Below are 19,345 nucleotides of genomic sequence, written 5' to 3'. Positions count from 1 at the left end.
GCTAACTTGGGGGACACTCTCTGCTTCCTTTTAGTACTTCTCGGGGTCACACTCTTTTTCTGGGGAGGGAGCTGTTTCGCCAGCTGGCGGTTTCTTAGACAATAAGAGGATTTTCTCCCACTTCCAAGCTCTTTTTCTAACTCAGTCAGAGTGTTTGTTTCTATTCTCCCTTCAAGTTTCCTAGATCTTGTGTTATATGAAGATATTACTGTCTGGGTTTGAGTGTCACTCTCCCCCTTGCCTCCCTCACACTGCCTTCTTGTGCTGCAATATAGTGTGTTGGGCGCAGCTTGTGATCTAATCCAGTGTTATTTTTTCAGGGTCACTCACTCCTTCACGTACCTGTGCTTTAGTTTTCCTAGGCCCTTCCAGCTTTCTCGGTTCCTTAGGTTGCTTCTGCTTGCTATATATCAGAGCTCTTGGGGCAAATTCTGCTTGAGTTTCTGGGAGCAATAGAAACTCCCTCTCCCCATTCATCGGCTGTAGGGTGCTTGAAATTTCAGCGCTTAGTAGACTGCCTGCTTCTTGCAATCCGACTTCCACAATTATTTTCTGTGTCAGTGCCTGTGCCGACGTTTGTAGTAGCAGCGGTTTCTCTGTTTCAGGCAATAAAACTGACCACGTCGATTTAGCCCGCCGCATCCCTGCTTCAGTTCAGTCCTGCTGACTCCGCTGACTCTGCCACCCGCGCCCCGGAACAGGAAAGCGACTCTTTGGAAAGCCCTGCGGCAGCTCCGCGTTGCTCCCAGAGCCACTGCCCAGACTCCAACGGGTGGCGGTGGCGGTGACAATGGATGCTTACCAGGTACGTTCTGCTCCCAAAAGCTCCCAAGTGTCATGCTGTGCCGGTAGTTCCGTCGGGGTTCAGTTTTTTTTTTCCCGGCCGAGATTTGTGCAGCCAAAGGAGATCAGGCAGAGAGTCTATGAGCGTCTTTCGTGTTTTCACTTCCCTTATTCATTATTTCTATTCCTTGTTCTTTTTTTTTCGTTTGCCTTGAGGATCATGAACGATTTCGTGGAAGAAAGGATCGGAAAGCCACGAAAAGCGTATCTCTTTACTCCATTCTGTGCTGGTGGTCGGAGCTCCCGACCGAGCGTCTCAGCCGGCCGCCATCTTCCTCTCTGCTCAACAACTTTTTTGACCACGTAATAACCGACCCGGTACTCAGAATCGCACTAGGGACCATTAAAACGAAATTCTACATATAGGGTGTATATTTCAATCACTAGACTGCAAAAGATGGGCAGGAGTGAAGGCGACCGGTACAGGAGGGGATAAGAAATGGCTGGTTCCTTCTTTCACATGCTGTGGGAATACCCAATACTACAGAAATACTGGGTTAAAGTGGTGCGCTGCATGCGGGAGGTCTGGGAGGTGGAGTTACGCCCTGAGGCAAAGCACTGCATATTCAATATCTGGGAGCCAACGGACCTACCAGCTAGGGGCAGGCTGTGGGTGACACTCGGCCAGATGGTAGCGAAATAAAATATTGCAAGACTGTGAGGAGCTGTCACGCCTCCACGAATCGCTGAATGGAAAAGAGACATGGACTGGTGTATGTTACAAGAGAAGGTGGTGTATGTGGCTCAGGGGTGCCCTCAAAAGTGGGAGGAGGTATGGGGTAAATGGAATGACTACAGAGGAGGCATATGTGAACCCCCTCAGCCCCGCCGTCCAGTGCTGGAGGTAAATGTTTGATTGTTTTTGCATAATCCAGCCTATTGCCATGCCTTTGTTTCAAACTGTACCCACTATGTGACCTATTGTACGCCTATGTAGCCTTTGTGTGTCCACGATGGCCACTGTTTGGTCTTAACTTTAAATAAAAAGAGTTTATAAAAAAAAAGAAAGAAACCCCCGGAGCGCTTTGACTCCTACGGCCCGCTGTCCTTGATTAATATTGACGCCAAGATCTTAGCGAAAATCCTATCCACTAAACTCCCCGATACCCAGATTGATTCTGCCGGATCAGACGGGTTTCGTACCTGAGCGGTCCACCTCGCATAACTTGCGCACACTCTTTTCCATGTTCCATGTGCTGGAGCCCACTTTGGAGGCTGCGGCAGTGTTATTGGATGCTGCCAAAGCGTTCAACTCTGTGGAATGGCGGTATATGCTTAGAGTCTTGCGATGCATGGAGTTCTCCCCATTATTTCTTTAGTGGATAACGGTGCTTTACACTGCGCCATCGGCAAGAGTGAGGGTCGGTGGGTTGATATCAGATTCGTTGTGTATTGAACGGGGAAATCGGCAGGGCTGTCCTCTCTTGCACATGCTGTTTGCGATTATTCTGGAACCACTGGCTTGCGTTATCCGACAGAGCCATAGGGAAACTGCATTACATTTTAACCATTGTCCGGTTTCTCTCATATACGCAGACGACATGGTATTGTTTGTACGTGAGCCGTCTCTATATCTGACGCAACTGCTGCGGGTTTATGTGCAGTTTGGACGCATTTCTGGTTTGCATATAAACTGGGAGAAGTCGTTTGTAATTCCGCTGACAGCTGGGACCACCCGACCTGATCTCGAGTTCCCACTAGTGTGGTCGGTAGACCCCGTTAAATACCTAGGAGTGTGGGTGCACCGCGATCCGGCAGTTGTAATACGAGAGAATTATGGCAGAGCTTGCTCGAATTTGGAAAACGTGGTTGAAACTTGGCTGTTGCTGCCGCAGTCACTTGCGGATCGTATCGCTCTTCTCAAAATGGTGGCGCTGCCCCGGTTTCTTTATTTGTTCGTGAATGTGCCCATAGTGCTTAATTTGTCCTTATTCAAGACACTTCGTGGTCATCTGCTTCGGTTGGTGTGGGGAGGTAAGGCGGCGAGGGTGCAGTGGTCGGTTCTCACCAGGGGGTATGAACGCTGTGGCTTCGCGGTCCCGGACTTCTATGCATATTACTTAAGTGCGCAGGCTCAATATCTGTATTACTGGTATAGGCTGCATGCTTTCAAGCCACACACGTTGCAGTGGAGGAGGGAGATGCCGCCCCGGTCCCTCTGCACAGTGTAGTCACTCATAGCTCGCGCGGTACCCCGAAATCGGAGATCAATGCCACGGTATCGGCATTGCAGCGCATAGAGAAGTTGGAGCAGAAGTTACCGATGTACGCGCAAGACCTGCGCCTAGAGTGGCATGCGCATTTGTCGGTCACACGGGAGGCCCCGTCTAGTAGGGTGTTGAGGGAGGCAGGAATTACTCACATGCAGGATGTATACCCAAACAGCACTTTTAGGGAGCAGGGGGACTTGAGCCACATTGTGAATCAATCACTTCTATTCTGCTTTGCGATTCATCGCTTGCGGAGTGCAGCCCGGGAGCATTATATCACCTTTCCAGACGAGCCTCCAGCTCTGGCATCTTTGCAGTCTGTTCTCACCGTACCCAATAATAAGAGACTAATTTCTAAGATATATAAAATTAAGGACGAAACAGGGTTGGGCGTGGATAAAAGCTGGGCCAAGTGGAATACTTGTCTGAATGTCGATATATCTGAGGCTAATTGGAAACACATATGCGGACTGACTGGGACACTGTATGAATGGCAATCTTAAGATTATTCATTTCAAGTATATACCTCAAGTGTACTACACTCCGGCTCGACTGGATGGATATGGCCTGCGTGAGACGGCGAGTTGTGACATGTGCGGACAGGATGATGCAGACTTTCTGCATTTAGCGTGGAACTGCCGACCGGTAGCTGCATTTTGGGATGCTGTGATGTGCAGTTTTCGTGAGATGGTCACCGCGGACCTTACCGCTGGTGTGTCTTCTCTGTTGTGTGCCACATATTAGGGGGCGAAGGGCAAGTTTGTGCGACTGGCGTTGCTTATGGCCGCTAGGAGGGTGGCGATCACGTGGGGGAGGGGCAAGGGACCCATCCTAAAGGCCTGGCTGGCCGATTTGGTGTATTGTCAGGATAGCCACAGCGTATATGCGGAGGAGCTGCCCCTATCGTCTAGGCCGAGAGATATCTGGGAGCCACTGTGATTGTATTTGCTTGCACATTCAGAGTAGGGCATTGGTTGAACCAGAGTAAGGAGGGAGATGTATTGTGGGGCGCTTGTGACTGAGGGGTCCAACAATGGGAGCGAGGCGATTGCTATAAAAGCACTTAGATAGTTGAATCGCACAGTGCTTGATCTTTATTAATGCCATTGTATTGTGGTTGAATCGCACAGTGCTTGATCTTTATTAATGCCATTGTATTGTGGTCGAATCGCACAGTGCTTGATCTTTATTAATGACATTGTATTGTGATTGAGAATGTTTTTTCTTTATTTCTCTTTCTTTGATTGTTTTTTCATTTGTTTTTTTTTGTCCGCACAGGGGTTTCTTTTATATTTTCTTTGTTTCGATCCGCATTTGCCTGGTCTTTTAATAGTTTGTTACAACGCTGCTGGAATTTATTACATATGATGCTGGAATTTATTACATATATTGAGATTGTTTTCCGATTTGACAGATTGTTGTTGTGGAAAACTACGTGAAACCTGTAGTATGTGCTCATATTGCAATGCGGCTGTGGATGTTTTTCTTTTGTCTTTGTCTAAATTTAAAAAAAAAAAAAAAAAAAAAAAAAAAAAAAAAAGACCGATACTGATGGTTATTACACACATTGCACGTAGCGCTATATAATTGTGGTGCATTTGTGCTTGGTTAATGAATCAATCTATACTACTATAATAAAGGAAGAACTTTCAGCCTTTGAGGCGGGTAAACTCTGGAACCACAGCGCCAATCCACACACCCGATACACCGTTGGAATCGTCAGGGTGTGTAGATGGTTATAGGCTATATAAATAAAAAAACGTTATTTAAAAAAAAAGTAGTCCCTCCGAAGTAGCGCCGGCCGCGGCGTGCATGCTCACGTCAGGAGCGCGGGGAGGAGCGGCGTCCAGGAGCATGACGAGGAGCGGCGGACATGGCGCGGGCGAGCAGCGGTGACGTAAGGACGCAAGGAGCAGCGGACAGGCGAGCAGCGGTGCGAGCAGTGGACAGGCGGGGGGAGCAGCGGCTGAGGTAAGGGGACCCATGTCAGGGCAGGAGGGGGTTGGGGAAGGCGGGGGTCGGGGCAGGCGGGGGACCGGGCTGCTGGACAATGTCACGGCGGGCGGGGGTCGGGGAAGCCTGTTGCTCCCGGACAAGGTCGGGACAGGCTGCTAGTGATTTATCCACTTATGGCACCGAGGGCACAATATAAAATAATTCATGTAATTTTAAAGCCATTACTAAAAGGAGGAACAAAGTTATTTTGATTCTGAATTACAAGACCTAAATGGTCGAAGTAACGAGGGGAAATGCACTGCGCCACTCAGATTTAAGATTCCTTACATGTTCTAAGATGGCGGCTATTGGGAGGGGATTTTCTGGCCGTGTTATACCAGACGCGGTCACTTGACCCGCCCGTACTGGGAGTGGAGAGTAGCCGCAGGGTAGATAGCCCCATAGTCACCGGTGCGCTTGGCTGCTGGGTCGAGACAGAGCTCGAGAGTCAAGCTTATGCGGTAAGAGGGGAAGGCATAACGCAATGGCGGTCTGTAGCTTGATGGTGCCGCGCTGGCACTGGATTTCGGATATCTCAAGGCAAAAGGGCTTTGAACAATGGGAAATCATTTTAGAGCGTATATGCTTGGATGCGCCGATATACGGGGCCGTGGGCGGTGCGAATAGATAAATGAGAGACACAGCCCTTATTGACATGAAGTCTAAGTCCCTTTTACGTATAAGCAGCACTGAAAGGTTGGGAGTGATAGAGTTGTTTTTTAGATGAGTGACATCTGGGACACGATAAGAACAAAACAGTTTGAGAATAAGCAACTGAGACTAAAATGAACACACTTCATGCAGTACTTATGTGAAGTCTTTGACACTATTTCCACAGGTGATACAATAAGGAACGAGAGTGCTTTAGAATAAGGGGGTAAAGAGTGATGAACACACCCCTTTCTGGTCTGGTGTAGGCTGATATGAGAGCCCTCTGCCGACACCGGGTAATTATAAATGATTGAAGAACTATGAATATACGGTTATGTTTACCAAGTTTTATCTGGTTGATCATGTGCGAGTAAGAAAGAACTTCTGTTCTTTTTGTTCCACCAGCCAAGCCGCATTGTATAAAGTTGTGTCTAGAGAGGAGTGACCTAACCCCTCGCCCTGACTAATTAGGGTACAATGATAGTGAGTCTTAACTCAATTTTAATTGCATTGAACACGCCGTTCTTAGCATATCACGGGATTTCGGTTTGCGACGCATGTGACAATGTGAAACAGCATGGGTGGCGCGAGGTGACTGGTGAATAAATGTACAGTGAAATATTTGGTCCACGGCGGTTCCAAGTGGATTAAGAGTTCATTTTTGAAGTATTCAATGTAGTAAACCGCTTCGTGTCATGCGCCTGTATTTGCGCTGGAAAGTCAGACCAAAAGCCGTGGACCAAATATTTCACTGTACATTTATTCACCAGTCACCTTGCACCGCCCTCGCTGTTTCACATTGTCACATGCGTCGATACCTTGGTTTTCACTGTCACACCTAGAGCACCACGTACAATGTGGGTTGTTCTCCATCTTTGTGATTTGTATACTGCAGTGCTGCAATAACTGCAAATTATACTTCTGTTTCTCTTTTAAAAATGTGTACATAAAATGATGCCTCACGCACATGTTAGAATCATATAGAGTCTCCTTGCTTCCTTTCGGATAATGTTTTATGCATATCTTTGCTAACTGCTTTCAATTAATACCAGTTGGGATACTATTTTTCTTACGTAATCTAAGGTCAGCGGAAAGATCCTGGAGATCTATACCATCTACAGAACACCTAACCCACTTTAGAGCTGTCCGGAGCTTTTACAACAAAAAAAATCAAGAGTGCAAAAGCAGATTTCTTCAGACCCCAACTTAATCGAGGCAAAAAACACCCCAAGAAACGTTTCGAAATTGTTACTCAACAAGCGCTCCAAGCACCCATCCTCCCGGACCAAGGCACTCCTACTTGCGACAAATTGGCTGCCTTCTTTGTCAAAAAAATGTCAAGCATCAATATCAACTTAGAATTAAAAAGGGCTCTTCTTCCAAATTCTGGATTCACTGCTGCACCTGAACACCAGGAGCTGCTTGTCGCTCCTAGCACTAAACCCAAGAACAAGGCCTCTTGGCACACCTTCACACCCCTCAGTGAAAGGGACATCTACAACACTTCTTCTGATCAAACCATCCAACCACTTCAACAACCCTCTACCAACTCCCATATTCAAAGAAATAAAGGCTGCCATCCTCCACATTTGGGCAAAGATTGTTAAGGCTTCACTATTGCAAGGCATGACACCAGATGCCTAAAAGCAGTGCAACTATCCCCCAGTCTAAAAAAAAACAAACGCAGACAGTTCTCATCTGAATAGCTTCTGTCCTATTTCCAACATCCCCACAGTGGCAAAACTTTTAGAAGAGTGTGTGCAATCTCAACTCTCTTCTCACATTGAGAAATTCCAACTGTTGGATCAACATCAATCGGGCTTTTGTAGAGGCCACAGCACAGAATCTTCACTCACTCACATCCTGGATGATATTTTAAAGTTGCTAGAGCTAAACGATTCCGGTCTCCTGATTCTCCTTGACCTATCTTCTGCTTTCGACACTTAACCACAGCAAGCTACTATCTACGCTAGTACACAGGATGGAACTATCAGGTTTGTTTTTGCAATGGTTCACTTCCTTCCTCCACAACAGATCTCAAAGATCTAAGTGAATCAATCCCTATCTCAGCCGTCTACAGTCTCTATGAAGGTTTTATTCTTGGAACCATTAGCTAATGCTTTGAACTCTGTGAGCATTTCTCATATGTATACGGATGACAACTTTGAGTCTCCTCATCCAAAGACTTCATATCACTCCACTCCATCCTGATGCAGGGGCGGCTCCTCCATGTAGGTGGAGGAGCTTCGCCCCACTGCTTTCTCGCAGTGCAAGAAAGGAGAAGGCAGGGTTTGGTTTGGGGCGGGCGGTCCTGCTTGAGGGCAGGAGAGGAGTGGCCTGCACACTGTTGTGAGCACTGACTGTTTGGTCGGCCCCAGGGTCGACCAAACCAGTCATACCCACACTGCATTTTCAAAGCCTACATAGAGAAAATGGCCTCCCCATATACACCTGTGGGGGTCGGCGTCCCAGCCTGATCCAAAAGCTGGTCTCACATTACTCACCCCTTCGTCACCTTAGGTCAAACTCTAACTTTCTGATGAATCCTACCAGATTCAAGAGAGCCAGATGGGGCGGAAGGTCTTGCACCCATTTGGTACCCAAACTGAGGAACAGCGTGGATCCAGAACCACGACTAATTGAAAGCGAAAAATTGAAAAAAGACTCAAGACATTGCTCTTCCCCTAAACCCATGTGCTTACACCTGCCTGTCCTGCATCACCTCAGTCCTGAGATGCCCAAGGGTAGTCAAGCGCTTTACAAATCTGCTAAACCTAAATGCTGCCATTGCAGCGTTTTGATTGGCTTAGGGGAGCAGAGGCAGGCTGCCAGCGGCTGCTTCCTGTTGTACAGAGGACGACGCAGCTGGAGGACGCGGGACGGGCCGGCAAAGTTGAGTTATCCACTGTAAAAAAAAAATTATAATAAAAAAAGCACCCACCCCGGTCCCCCCACTCCGTGTGCCTCCCTCCCCGAATTATACCAGCCGCGACTGACCTGATGAACACTCAAATCGGGCTCACTGAAAACTACCTCATGTTCAACACCTCCAAAACAGAATTCTTCTCATCGCTCCCCCCTAACCACGGCCTTAAGATTGACCTCTGGATGCATCATTTCTCAACCTTCAGCTGATCCCCCCCACATTATCGAGTCTTCTAAATCTCTAGGAATCACTCTAGACAGGCGCCTAAGCATGCAGAATCATATCAGCAATGCAATCAAAGATGCTAAACACCAGATGAAGTTACTAAGGAATCTCAAACCATTCCTTCCACAAGAAGACTTCAAATGGGCGGTTCAAGCTGTAGTATTACCAAGCCTAGACTACAGTAGTTCCACGCTCTGTGGTCCACCCAAACAAAAAGGGCTTCCATTAATGCTGCATCCAGATTGATTACTAGTACAAAAAGAAGGGATCACATATCCCCAGCCTTAAAAACCCCAAACTGGCTACCTTACGAAGCTAGAATACAACTAAATATAGTTTGCATCACTCACAAAGCCCTGCACTTCAAGACCTCCCATCTATCTGGCTCACAAATTAGAATTATCAGGGTGTGGCCATCCATCTCAAAGTGAAAACTCACTGCTCCTAAAGCCACAGTTCTTCCACAAAAAGAGAACGAGTAACTGAGCTTTCCCTGGCATGGCCTGAAAGATTTGGAACTCCCTTCCACCGGAAGTCGGTCATATCCCATCCACAGTTTCTTTTAAAAAATCCTAATGCTGAAGTTGCTGCCCTAAAGACCTTCGCTCAGCTGCTTCAATACTGCCCTCCTCTCTGATGCTCTGACTTTCTATTACACAGTTGTAATCCTGGGACTAACAGAGTTAGCAGGCCATTGCACATCTTTGTATGGTATTTATGGAATGTTCTTCTCCCATTACCTGATCGTTGTCTTTTACATGTGTGTAATCAGGTGATTAATTGTGTTGGCAGGATATAATCATACTGGTACTGTTTATAGTGCCTGCACTTCTCCCATGATTGGATCCATCCTAACTAGATTGGTAAGTGCTCTGAATCGCGCCAACATCATGTTTACACCTTGAACCTATTTGTAACGATTGCTCTTGTCCCACTGTTGTATCCTAATTTTCCCCTGGGGACCAGAAAGAACACTGTATGGCAGGAATATATATTTTTAAATAAAATAATGGGCTGGGTCTTGCTCATCCTAACATCTGCCCCAACCTCATCCCTAAAACCTCAACGGTCTTTCTGCTCCCCTGCAGACTAAGAAATCCCACCCCTTGGCAAACAAGAGGATATCCTATTACTTTGGGTGTTGTTTTGCGTAAGGGCCAGGAGAGTGTGGATGACTCCCAATATTGTTTCACTTGCAGAGGTGAATGGCTGCACTTGTTGGGCTTGGGTAGACTGTAGCGGAGTGGGGTAAGTGGTGTCTACAGCTGCCTACAACTCACCTCAGACAAAACCTAAGTACTCATATTGGGCCCCCACCCGACGTCAGGAATGACACCTGGTGGTCCTCCGCCCTCGGGAAACCGCCCTCTCCCACGGACCACGCATAGAATCTCAGAATCATCCTGGATTTCGTACTCAAACTGAACTACCAAATCAACGCGGTCTCATCCTCCTGTTGCTACAACTTCCGACTCCTATGAAAGACCTTCATGTGGATCACACTCTCAAAGTTCACGAAGGACCTCAAGACCTGGCTCTTCGACAGACCACTATGAAGTAACCGGAACCGCGTCATCCCTTCCCCCACTAGCGCCTTGAAACCCTTTCGGGTGAGTAGCTGCGTTTAACAAACCCATGATTGATTGACTCATTGTGTGGAGTGGAAGGGCATAGAGTTGAGTGAAGTGTTGTAGAATGGCGTGGCAACCCGTAGAGTGGAAAGGCATAGAGTGGACTGAAGTGGTGTAGAGTATAGCCTTGTGGAGTAGTGTAAAGTGGAATTGCGTAGGGTGATGTATGCATGGTGTGTAGCGCAGTGCCATTATAGACAGCACATTTCCAATAGAAATGGCCATTACTTTTGCACTGACATACAGTAAAACTGCGCACAAATGATAATGTGTGGAAATGTCATCACCTAGTGTACAGATGTGCTTAGATGTATTAGATACCATAGGTTTTCCACAACACTACAGAGTTGCAAAAAAAGTGTTTCATTCCTACTTTCCTAATGTTGATATATTCTGAAATATCAGTACAGTTCATTCTTGTGTGTTAGAAAAAACAGACTTTCGTCTCACTTGGGTACTAATCAAGATGGATTGGCACAAATTCTCTCACTTTGAAAGCAGCAAAAGAAAAGTAAAGAAAAGTAAATACCTAGCTTCTTCGGAAAACAGAGCCTGATATTTGACATTGGTCTATGAATGCACAGCAATTGTGACAAGAAAAGAACAGGATTGAAAGGCCCGCTTACAGAAAATGTGTACTCTGAGGGATACAATAAACAAGAGATGCACACGGGAGGGACGAACTGAAGCTGGACAGCCTAAAACAAATAAAAGCAGCAAATAGAAAGCAACCAGTTACAAACCTCAAAGAATAGTAAGCAATGGGCAAAATGCATTCCCAGGGAAGCTTTCAGAATGTCCACAATAAGTCGTAAGCAACCCAGACAGCTGTGCCGTCTGGAAGGCTTCGACCTAAAAAAATCAAATAAAAAATAAAAAAGAGAGGTTGGGAAACAGTTTCTCATAGTTTCTTGGTAACAATGTCTCTAAAGCTCTACATTCATTAAAGCAGACCAGTACACCGTAAGTCAGAAAATAAAATGGACGTTGGCACAATAACCAGTTAAACAGTAGATGGATAACAAAAAGTACGCTAAAAAGTAACAACAGCAAAGACCAAGTCAAAATGAAGCAAGGCGTATGAGGATTTAAAAAAGAAAAAGCTTTCATACTTAAAACAGAACTTTAAGGTAGTTGCTGTCCAGTGTACTGAAGTAACTACAAATCATCGGTCTTCGTTACCAAATCCAAAGTGAGTCAGTAGAAAGCAGAAATGTATGTATAAAAAGAAAAGTGTAGATAATGATGGTAAGACCGGCAATGAAGGGGATAACAAAACGTCCAGTGGCTTTAAACACATTATGTGTAATTCTTGTATGTATTGTCCAGTTATTTAGGAAAACGGTAACATACTTTCAATAATGAAGTTCATATTTACCTGGAGAAGAAACTCTGTCACGATACTTTGGGGCATAGTCGTCCAGTGTTTGAAGCATGACCCACATGGTGAAAGTAAAAAGTCCGGCCAAGAAGCCATAAAACACCAAGTAAAACAGCAAGATTAAAGCTGGAAAAAAAGGAAATTTGAATATTAAAAAGCAGCTCTCACCAAATGTTCCACTTTAACACAGACTTTTTTTTATACAAGAACAATGTTCCAAGGTTTTGCCTCCTAAACATTCTTGCTAACAAAACAAGATATTAAACCCATCTTACGATTTATAGACATACAGTTCTGCCACAAATCTAAGCACTGGACAAATACCTTTGTTTAAAACTCACTAAGCCATGTATGTACTAGACTGGAGATAAATAGTTCAGGTTCCTCCAAATCCCTTCTGTTTCTCGCTCTCAGTTTTAACTAGTCTCAGCATTCAGCTGCGATTCTAGCCTACATCTGAATTACTTCTAAATGTATTTCATGGTTCACTTTATAAGGTACTTCACACCAACAGCAAACGTTAATTTACAGAAATGCGATTATTAGCGTCATAATTCAAGTGAGGCAGTGAAACTTACAGTAGCCTTGCCACTCAGAGGATTAGATGAACAGGCAAGAAAACTTTATTGAAAACAGGATAGTCAATCTCAGTAGAAGAGCGAATGAGGTGCAAATGAGCGGACAGAAAGCAGTAGCAGACATGAGATGAACCCTTCTGATCAATGCTGAATCATGGCAGTTCTGATCTACCTTTTCCTTCTCAGCCAAGAAAGACCTGTCCCGCTCTCTCTGAAGCATCATTTATTTCATAAAAGTGAGCAGTTGATCATTGCGCGCAAGCACAGACAGTAGATCTTGCACATTTCTCATTGACTGCTTGTGGAGAGGCTACGGGAGTGTGGTATTGAGGGTCTTGTTCTGGAATGGCTAAAAAACGTTGTCAGATAGAGGGCAAACTATTACCCTGGGTCCTTTCAGGTCTCAAAAATTCCTGTTAGATAAGGAAGTACCGCAGGGCTCATGTGTGACCCCCTACTCTCTGTAATGTGTATATGGCTCCCTTAGCCAAGATTGTCCAACCTTTCATGTTTGAGATAGTATCGTAGGCCAAGATAGTGGTGTTCCTTAAACCGGGACACCCCCGGAAGAACCCTCTTCTTACCGCCCCATGTCCCTCTTGAATTTTGAATGTAAATTATTGGGCAAGGTCCTTGCGGACCACCTCTGCACGTGTACTCGCAAGCTTATTCTTCCTGACCCAGCAGACTTCATGCCACCCCCGATCTACCCGGCATAACATTAGACGAGTCCACAATGCCATTGCAAAAGTACCGGAGATGGGCCGCCACACAGCGATCCTATTAGCTGACATAGACAAGGCGTTTGGCTCACTAAGCTGGACCTATCTATTTCAGCACCTTCGATCTCTTAACTTGGGTCCGTGTGTCTTGTCTTGTATACAATTGTTATGCACTGAGCTCTCTGCCTTGTTGCGAGTCTATGGATTCCAGTCGTCGAATTTCCCAATATGTCAGGGTTCGAGGCAGGGCTGCCAGCTGTCTCAATTACTGTTTGCACTTGCGATAGAGGCTTTAGCAGCATGCGTGTGGCATAGCCCATTAATACAAAGATATGACTGGTCACTGGACAGGTCCGATAGGATCACACTATAGGCAGATGTGTTATTCTTCTTAACAGATCCTGGATTCTCTGGCCCTTGGATTCTTCGGGTGTCCGGGAGGCCTCTGGCCGCGGAACTAATCCAGCGAATTTGGTGTTGGTCCCAGTTTACAGAGACCAGGGGCGCGGCTCCTGGGCTTCGCAATTGTCTCACACGACGGGGGCTTTAAATACCTTGGGGTCTTCATTTTACCAAGTCCCACGACATCCTGGTCGCATAATATTAATCCACTACTCATGAATCCTGCAAGAGACGATGGAATGGTCCCCTCTGCCACTGTCTGTTCAAGCACTCATCTATTTTTTTAATGGTCTCCCTACTGCATATGTTATGCCAACTACACAACTTCCCTTACAACATCCCACGTACATGGATTGCCCTGGTTAATGCACTCCTCCACTGCTTCTTATGGGGAGGAGGCACTGTTTGCGTCGCGCTGAGAACCTGCACACAGTTGATGTACTGTGGCGGGATAGCAGCTGTGTGTGTATATATATATATATTCACTTAAAAAACCATAGGTTTCAGGCCTTATATAGTTAGGAATTAGCATTTAAAAAACCATTGAAATTGCTCCTATATAGTTAGTTGTACTAACTATATTTCGCGCACCCGCAATCCACTGCTGATGATGTCACATATTATATCATTCATGACATGGTCAGTGACATCACTGATGACATCACTGATGACATCTCATTTGACATCACTGATGACATCACTGATGACATCATCCAGTGACTGTTTCTGTAAAGTTTAAATATGTTTTACATATTGAAGAATGAGTGGATGTATAAGTGTCTGGATGAAGGATTTAGTAGGTGCGTGACTGACTGTATGAGTGAGTGATTAAATGTGTCTTACTAAATGCATGGGTTAGTGACTAAACTGTCTGAATGTGTGCATCAGTATGTCTGTTGTTGTGTAAGCTGCTGCATGTGTTGATCAGTAGCTATATGAGTGGCTATATGGGTTATTGATTGGTTGCCCAAGTATTTGAATGGGAGACGGAGTGTGTGTGTGGGTGGCTGGGAGGTGTGTGACTGTGCATAGATGTGTGAGCAGTTGATTCACTAGGTGTATGAGTTCAAGAGTGCATGTGGAAACAGCTATATGGGCGGTTGACTGTGCATGGGTGTGTTGGTGAGTGAATGGATATCTCAGTGCAACATGTGCAAGTAAGTACATATGTAAAACACAGTGCATGTGAGAGTTAGCATATATAAATGACTATACATGAGAGCCAGTGAATGTGCGAGTGGCTATATGGATCATTGTGTACTTGGGTCAGTGATCATATAAGAGAATAAGTATGTGTTAGTATATGTTTGAATAAGTAAGGTGTTGTGTGTATAACTGTATAGTTGAGGAAATGGAAGTGTGATTGATTCTTTGCATGACTGACTAGGTGTGTGAGTAACTCCATGGAGTGGCAGTGTGCGAGTGTCTGCATAGGTGTATGAGTGCATACGATAGTGTTGTATTGATGAGTGACTGTATGTAGTAGTGATTCTATGGGTGAATGAGTGAATGTGTGTGTAAACCTAGGAATCAGTGAGTGCGTATGTAGTAACTGGTATTGGTGTGTCAATGGTTTCAAGAATGGTAGTCTGTATTTAACACAGGGGGTATCACAGGTTATATTAGAGTGTGAGGAGGTGCATCGTATTATCACATGAATGATATCAGTGATGTGATCAGTGATGTTATTTGAGATGTCATCAGTGATGTCATCAGTAATGTCACTGACCATGTCATGAATGATATAATATGTGACATCATCAGCAGTGGATTGCGGGTGCGCGAAATATAGTTCGTACAACTAACTATATAGGAGCAATTTCAATGGTTTTTTAAATAATAATTCCTAACTATATAATTTATTTGTGTTTTTGAAAGGTTTTATATAGCGCTGGCTAGACCCGGAGGTATTAGAGCGCTTTACATGTGTGAAAAACAAGATTATATTTCAAAACCCCCATCCTGCTTCTAATAATCATATTGTGGACACTTGTAAGCGTTAGTAAGGCCTGCCTTACCAGAATAGTATGTTTGGCAATTATGCATTTGATTGCGTTTTTAAAACAGTAACAGAACTTAACTGCAATAATTAAATAAGTCTAGACATATATTCAAACATTGCCAATTGAATACAATAATTGGAAAAACTCAGAGGGGGACTCGATTTATTGTTTTCACCGGGGGAGGGGTTTAGAATTAAAATGTTTGAAGACCACTTCTCTATGGGGTAAAAAAGCACAATACAGTGCCTAGGTGGTGCGTTTAAACTTTAATAGATTGTTTCACAGAAAACTACAATCTGCTAGTAACGTCACAGAACCCCTGTCCTATATGATGTTTAAAATGCTAAGTCCTAACTATATAAGGCCTGAAACCTATGGTTTAAGTGAATTTGCAAGTTTTTTTAAATGCTAATTCCTAACTATATAAGTCCTGAAACCTATATTTTTTTTCAATACATTTCAAAGGTTTTGTAAATGCTAATTCTATTAGCGGATAACGGACCCCCAGGGGCATAAAAAAAAAAAAATTGCGGGGTGCGCGCATGGTACAGGTTCGCGTACGTACGTGTACCGTGCGCGTACCCCGTGATTTTGATTTTTTTTTAAATTGCCCTTGGGGGTCCTTATGGGACAACTTGAGAAGGGCTAGGGGGTCGGGGGTCTCTACCCTGCCCCCTTTTTGCGTTTTCCACTCTTGTTTTGTGCTCTTGTGCCTCAGTTCTACTGAGAAATGAGATGGCTGCTCAGGTGGTACCAGAAGGATATTAACATATAAAAACGTTATTCGCTAATAGAATTTGCATTTACAAAACCTTTGAAGTTTTTTGAAAAGAAAATAGGTTTCACGCCAGATATAGTTAGGAATTAGCACTTAAAAAACCTTGCAAATTTACTGAAAAAACCATAGGTTTCAGGCCATATATAGTTAGGAACTAGCATTTAAAAAAACCTTGCAAATTCACTTAAAAAACCATAGGTTTCAGGCCTTACGCGATTTTATAAAAAAAAATATATAATAATTTTGCCCTTGGGGGTCCTTCTAGGACAACCTGAGAAGGGTTAGGGGGTCTCTACCCTGCCCCCCTTTCTGCGTTTTCCACTCTTGTTTTGTGCTCTCTTGTGCCTCACAAACATGGCTGCTCAGGTGGTCCCAGAAGGATAATAACATACAAACGTTATCCGTTAATAGAATTAGCATTTACAAAACCTTTGAAATTTATTGAAAAAAAATATAGGTTTCACGCCTGATATAGTTAGGAAATAGCATTTAAAAACCTTGCAAATTCACTGAAAAAACCATAGGTTTCAGGCCTTATATAGTTAGGAATTAGCCTTTAAAAAACTTGGAAATTCACTTAAAAAACCATAGGTTTCAGGACTTCTATAGTTAGGAATTAGCATTTAAAAAACCTTGCAAATTCACTTAAAAAAACATAGCTTTCAGGCCTTATATAGTTAGGAATTAGTATTTAAAAAACCTTTGAAATTCACTGAAAAAAACCATAGGTTTCAGGCCTTATATAGTTAGGAATTAGCTTTAAAAAAAACTTTGAAATTCACTCAAAAAAGTTTTAGGGGTGTTATAGTTTGCTGGACATTTCACTCCTACAAAACCATTGAAATTGCTCCTATACAGTTAGTTGGACTAACTATATTTCGCGCACCCGCAATGCACTGCTGATGTCACATATTAGATAATTCATGACCTGGTCAGTGACATCACTGATGACATCATCCACGTGACAATCACATACACCTTTTCATACACTAGTAAAATCTTTCATCACTCAATGTATCATATTTGAATCCATTGTCACAGCAATACAAGTATCTAAAAACCCACTCAGTGATTCATAGATGTATGCACACATCTAATCACTTACATGTGAAGTCATCCTACTCACTTAGGCAAACAATGGATCATACTTACATACTTAACTACACACTTATACAAACACCACTTCATCTATTCCTTTAGATAGTAAGTCATACTTAGTGAATTATAAAATTAATATTACAAGTATATAGTTATCCATACAGTCACTCACACAATCATTGAGTCTTATGGATACTTTTTTATATACAACAACTGACACATACACTGCCTTTTATTTTTCCAGTTTGTTGGACATGTACCATTGAGAAATATATTTGCTCATCACCACACCCTTAAAGAGATTCACTCACCCAAACTGTTAGAACATTTAATTTTAACTTCATATATCTACTGAATCAACTATTCACACATCCTTGGACAGTCACACCCCCCAACGAACCACACACACTTTCGTTCTTCGGATGCGTGGAATCGTGGCGAGGGATTGGTTGGACGATCGTAGTTGGCGGGTGGGGGTGTAGAAGGTCAGGCGAGTGTTGAGGTATTTGGGTCCTAGGTCGTGGAGGGCTTTGTGTGCGTGGGTGAGGAGACGGAACGTGATTCTTTTGTTGACGGGGAGCCAGTGCAGGTCTCTTAGGTGACCGGATATGTGGTTGTGGAGAGGTTTATCTAGGATGAGCCGAGCGGAGGCGTTCTGAAAGCGTTGAAGTCTTTTCTGCAGTTTGGCTGTGGTTCCGGCATAGAGGGTGTTTCCGTAGTCCAGTCGGCTGGTGACGAGTGCTTGGGTGACCGACTTCCTTGTTTCGGTGGGGATCCATCTGAAGATCTTACGGAGCATGCGTAGGATGTTGAAACAGGATGAAGAGATGGCATTGACCTGTCTGGTCATTGAGAGGGAGGAGTCTAGGATGAATCCCAGGTTGCGAGCATCCTGATCTGCCTGAAGTATCTGGTCATTGGTATCTATAGGCTGAGAGTTACCGAACTTACGGAAGATTTGGTTAACCTGGTCTTTAAACTTGAAGGCCAGGGTGTCGTAGAACTGTTAGCTATGTATGGCCACATTGTTCTTTGGGTCAGAAGTGAGCTTTATGACCACCTGAAAGAGTTCCTTGGTGGAGTTGGAGGCAATCTCAATCATCTGCATGCAGTAATTACTGGCTAGAGCTAATTTATATGAAAACAAGTTACTTACCTGTAACTTTGGTTCCCCAGTATTGGTAACTTTCATAGATTCCCATGCTTTGTATCATTCCCCGTCGTCGGAATGGGAGCCTCGGTAAATAGTAAAAAAACATAGTAGTAAGCACAAAGTGAAAAATAGGCCTAGGCCTCATCTCATTTTGTAGCTTATCCACCTCTTTTTGTAAAAGAGACCAAATTTCTGCAGTAGCCAATCAGAGCAGCCTCACCCCATAGAACCTTCCTGAGAGAAGCTCAGAGCCTCAGATTTTCGTAGCCGTTGTATACAGCTATCCACCAAGATCAGAAGAGTGAGCTTTCCCAGGGGAGGTGGGTGGGCGCATGGGAATCTATGAAAGTTACCAATACTGGGGAACCAAAGTTACAGGTAAGTAACTTGTTTTCTTGCCCCAGTATTGGAACTTTCATAGATTCCCATGCTTTGTATCAGAGTAACTAGCAGTAAAGAAAAGCATATTTTGCCATACCTGAACCTAAAAAAGTGACACATCTCTGTAAAGAACAGCAGAACACATAGGATCATGAAATATGACAATAATGCAGTATACAAAATATGCAATAGGAAGGCGGGATAGAAAGGAAAAGCTCACCGACTTATTGGAAAAGATTCCTCAGGACTGCTTGGCCCACTGCTGCATCCTCCTTCACAGAAGAATCCAGACAGTAGTGGCGGGTGAAGGTGTGGACACTGCTCCACGTTGCCGCCCTGCAAATGTCCTTGATAGGGACTCCTGCGAA

The 19,345-nt window shown here is 44.3% G+C and overlaps 1 protein-coding gene across 1 annotated transcript in view; it reads right to left on the bottom strand.

Annotated features, from left to right (window-relative positions):
- ATP1B3 (ATPase Na+/K+ transporting subunit beta 3) overlaps nt 1-19,345 on the bottom strand; it is a 278,992-nt gene that overhangs the window by 115,893 nt on the left and 143,754 nt on the right. Inside the window, exon 2 of the mRNA XM_086943702.1 lies at nt 11,860-11,988. Within this exon, the coding sequence (XP_086799828.1) occupies nt 11,860-11,988 (129 nt within the window). The remainder of the gene's footprint in view (nt 1-11,859; nt 11,989-19,345) is intronic.

Source organism: Lissotriton vulgaris, chromosome 11 (genome assembly GCF_964263255.1).
Source record: "Lissotriton vulgaris chromosome 11, aLisVul1.2, whole genome shotgun sequence".
NCBI classification, from domain to species: domain Eukaryota; kingdom Metazoa; phylum Chordata; class Amphibia; order Caudata; family Salamandridae; genus Lissotriton; species Lissotriton vulgaris.
The sequence above is the reverse complement of the archived record's forward strand: the minus strand, read 5'-3'. Positions and strand labels throughout refer to the sequence as shown.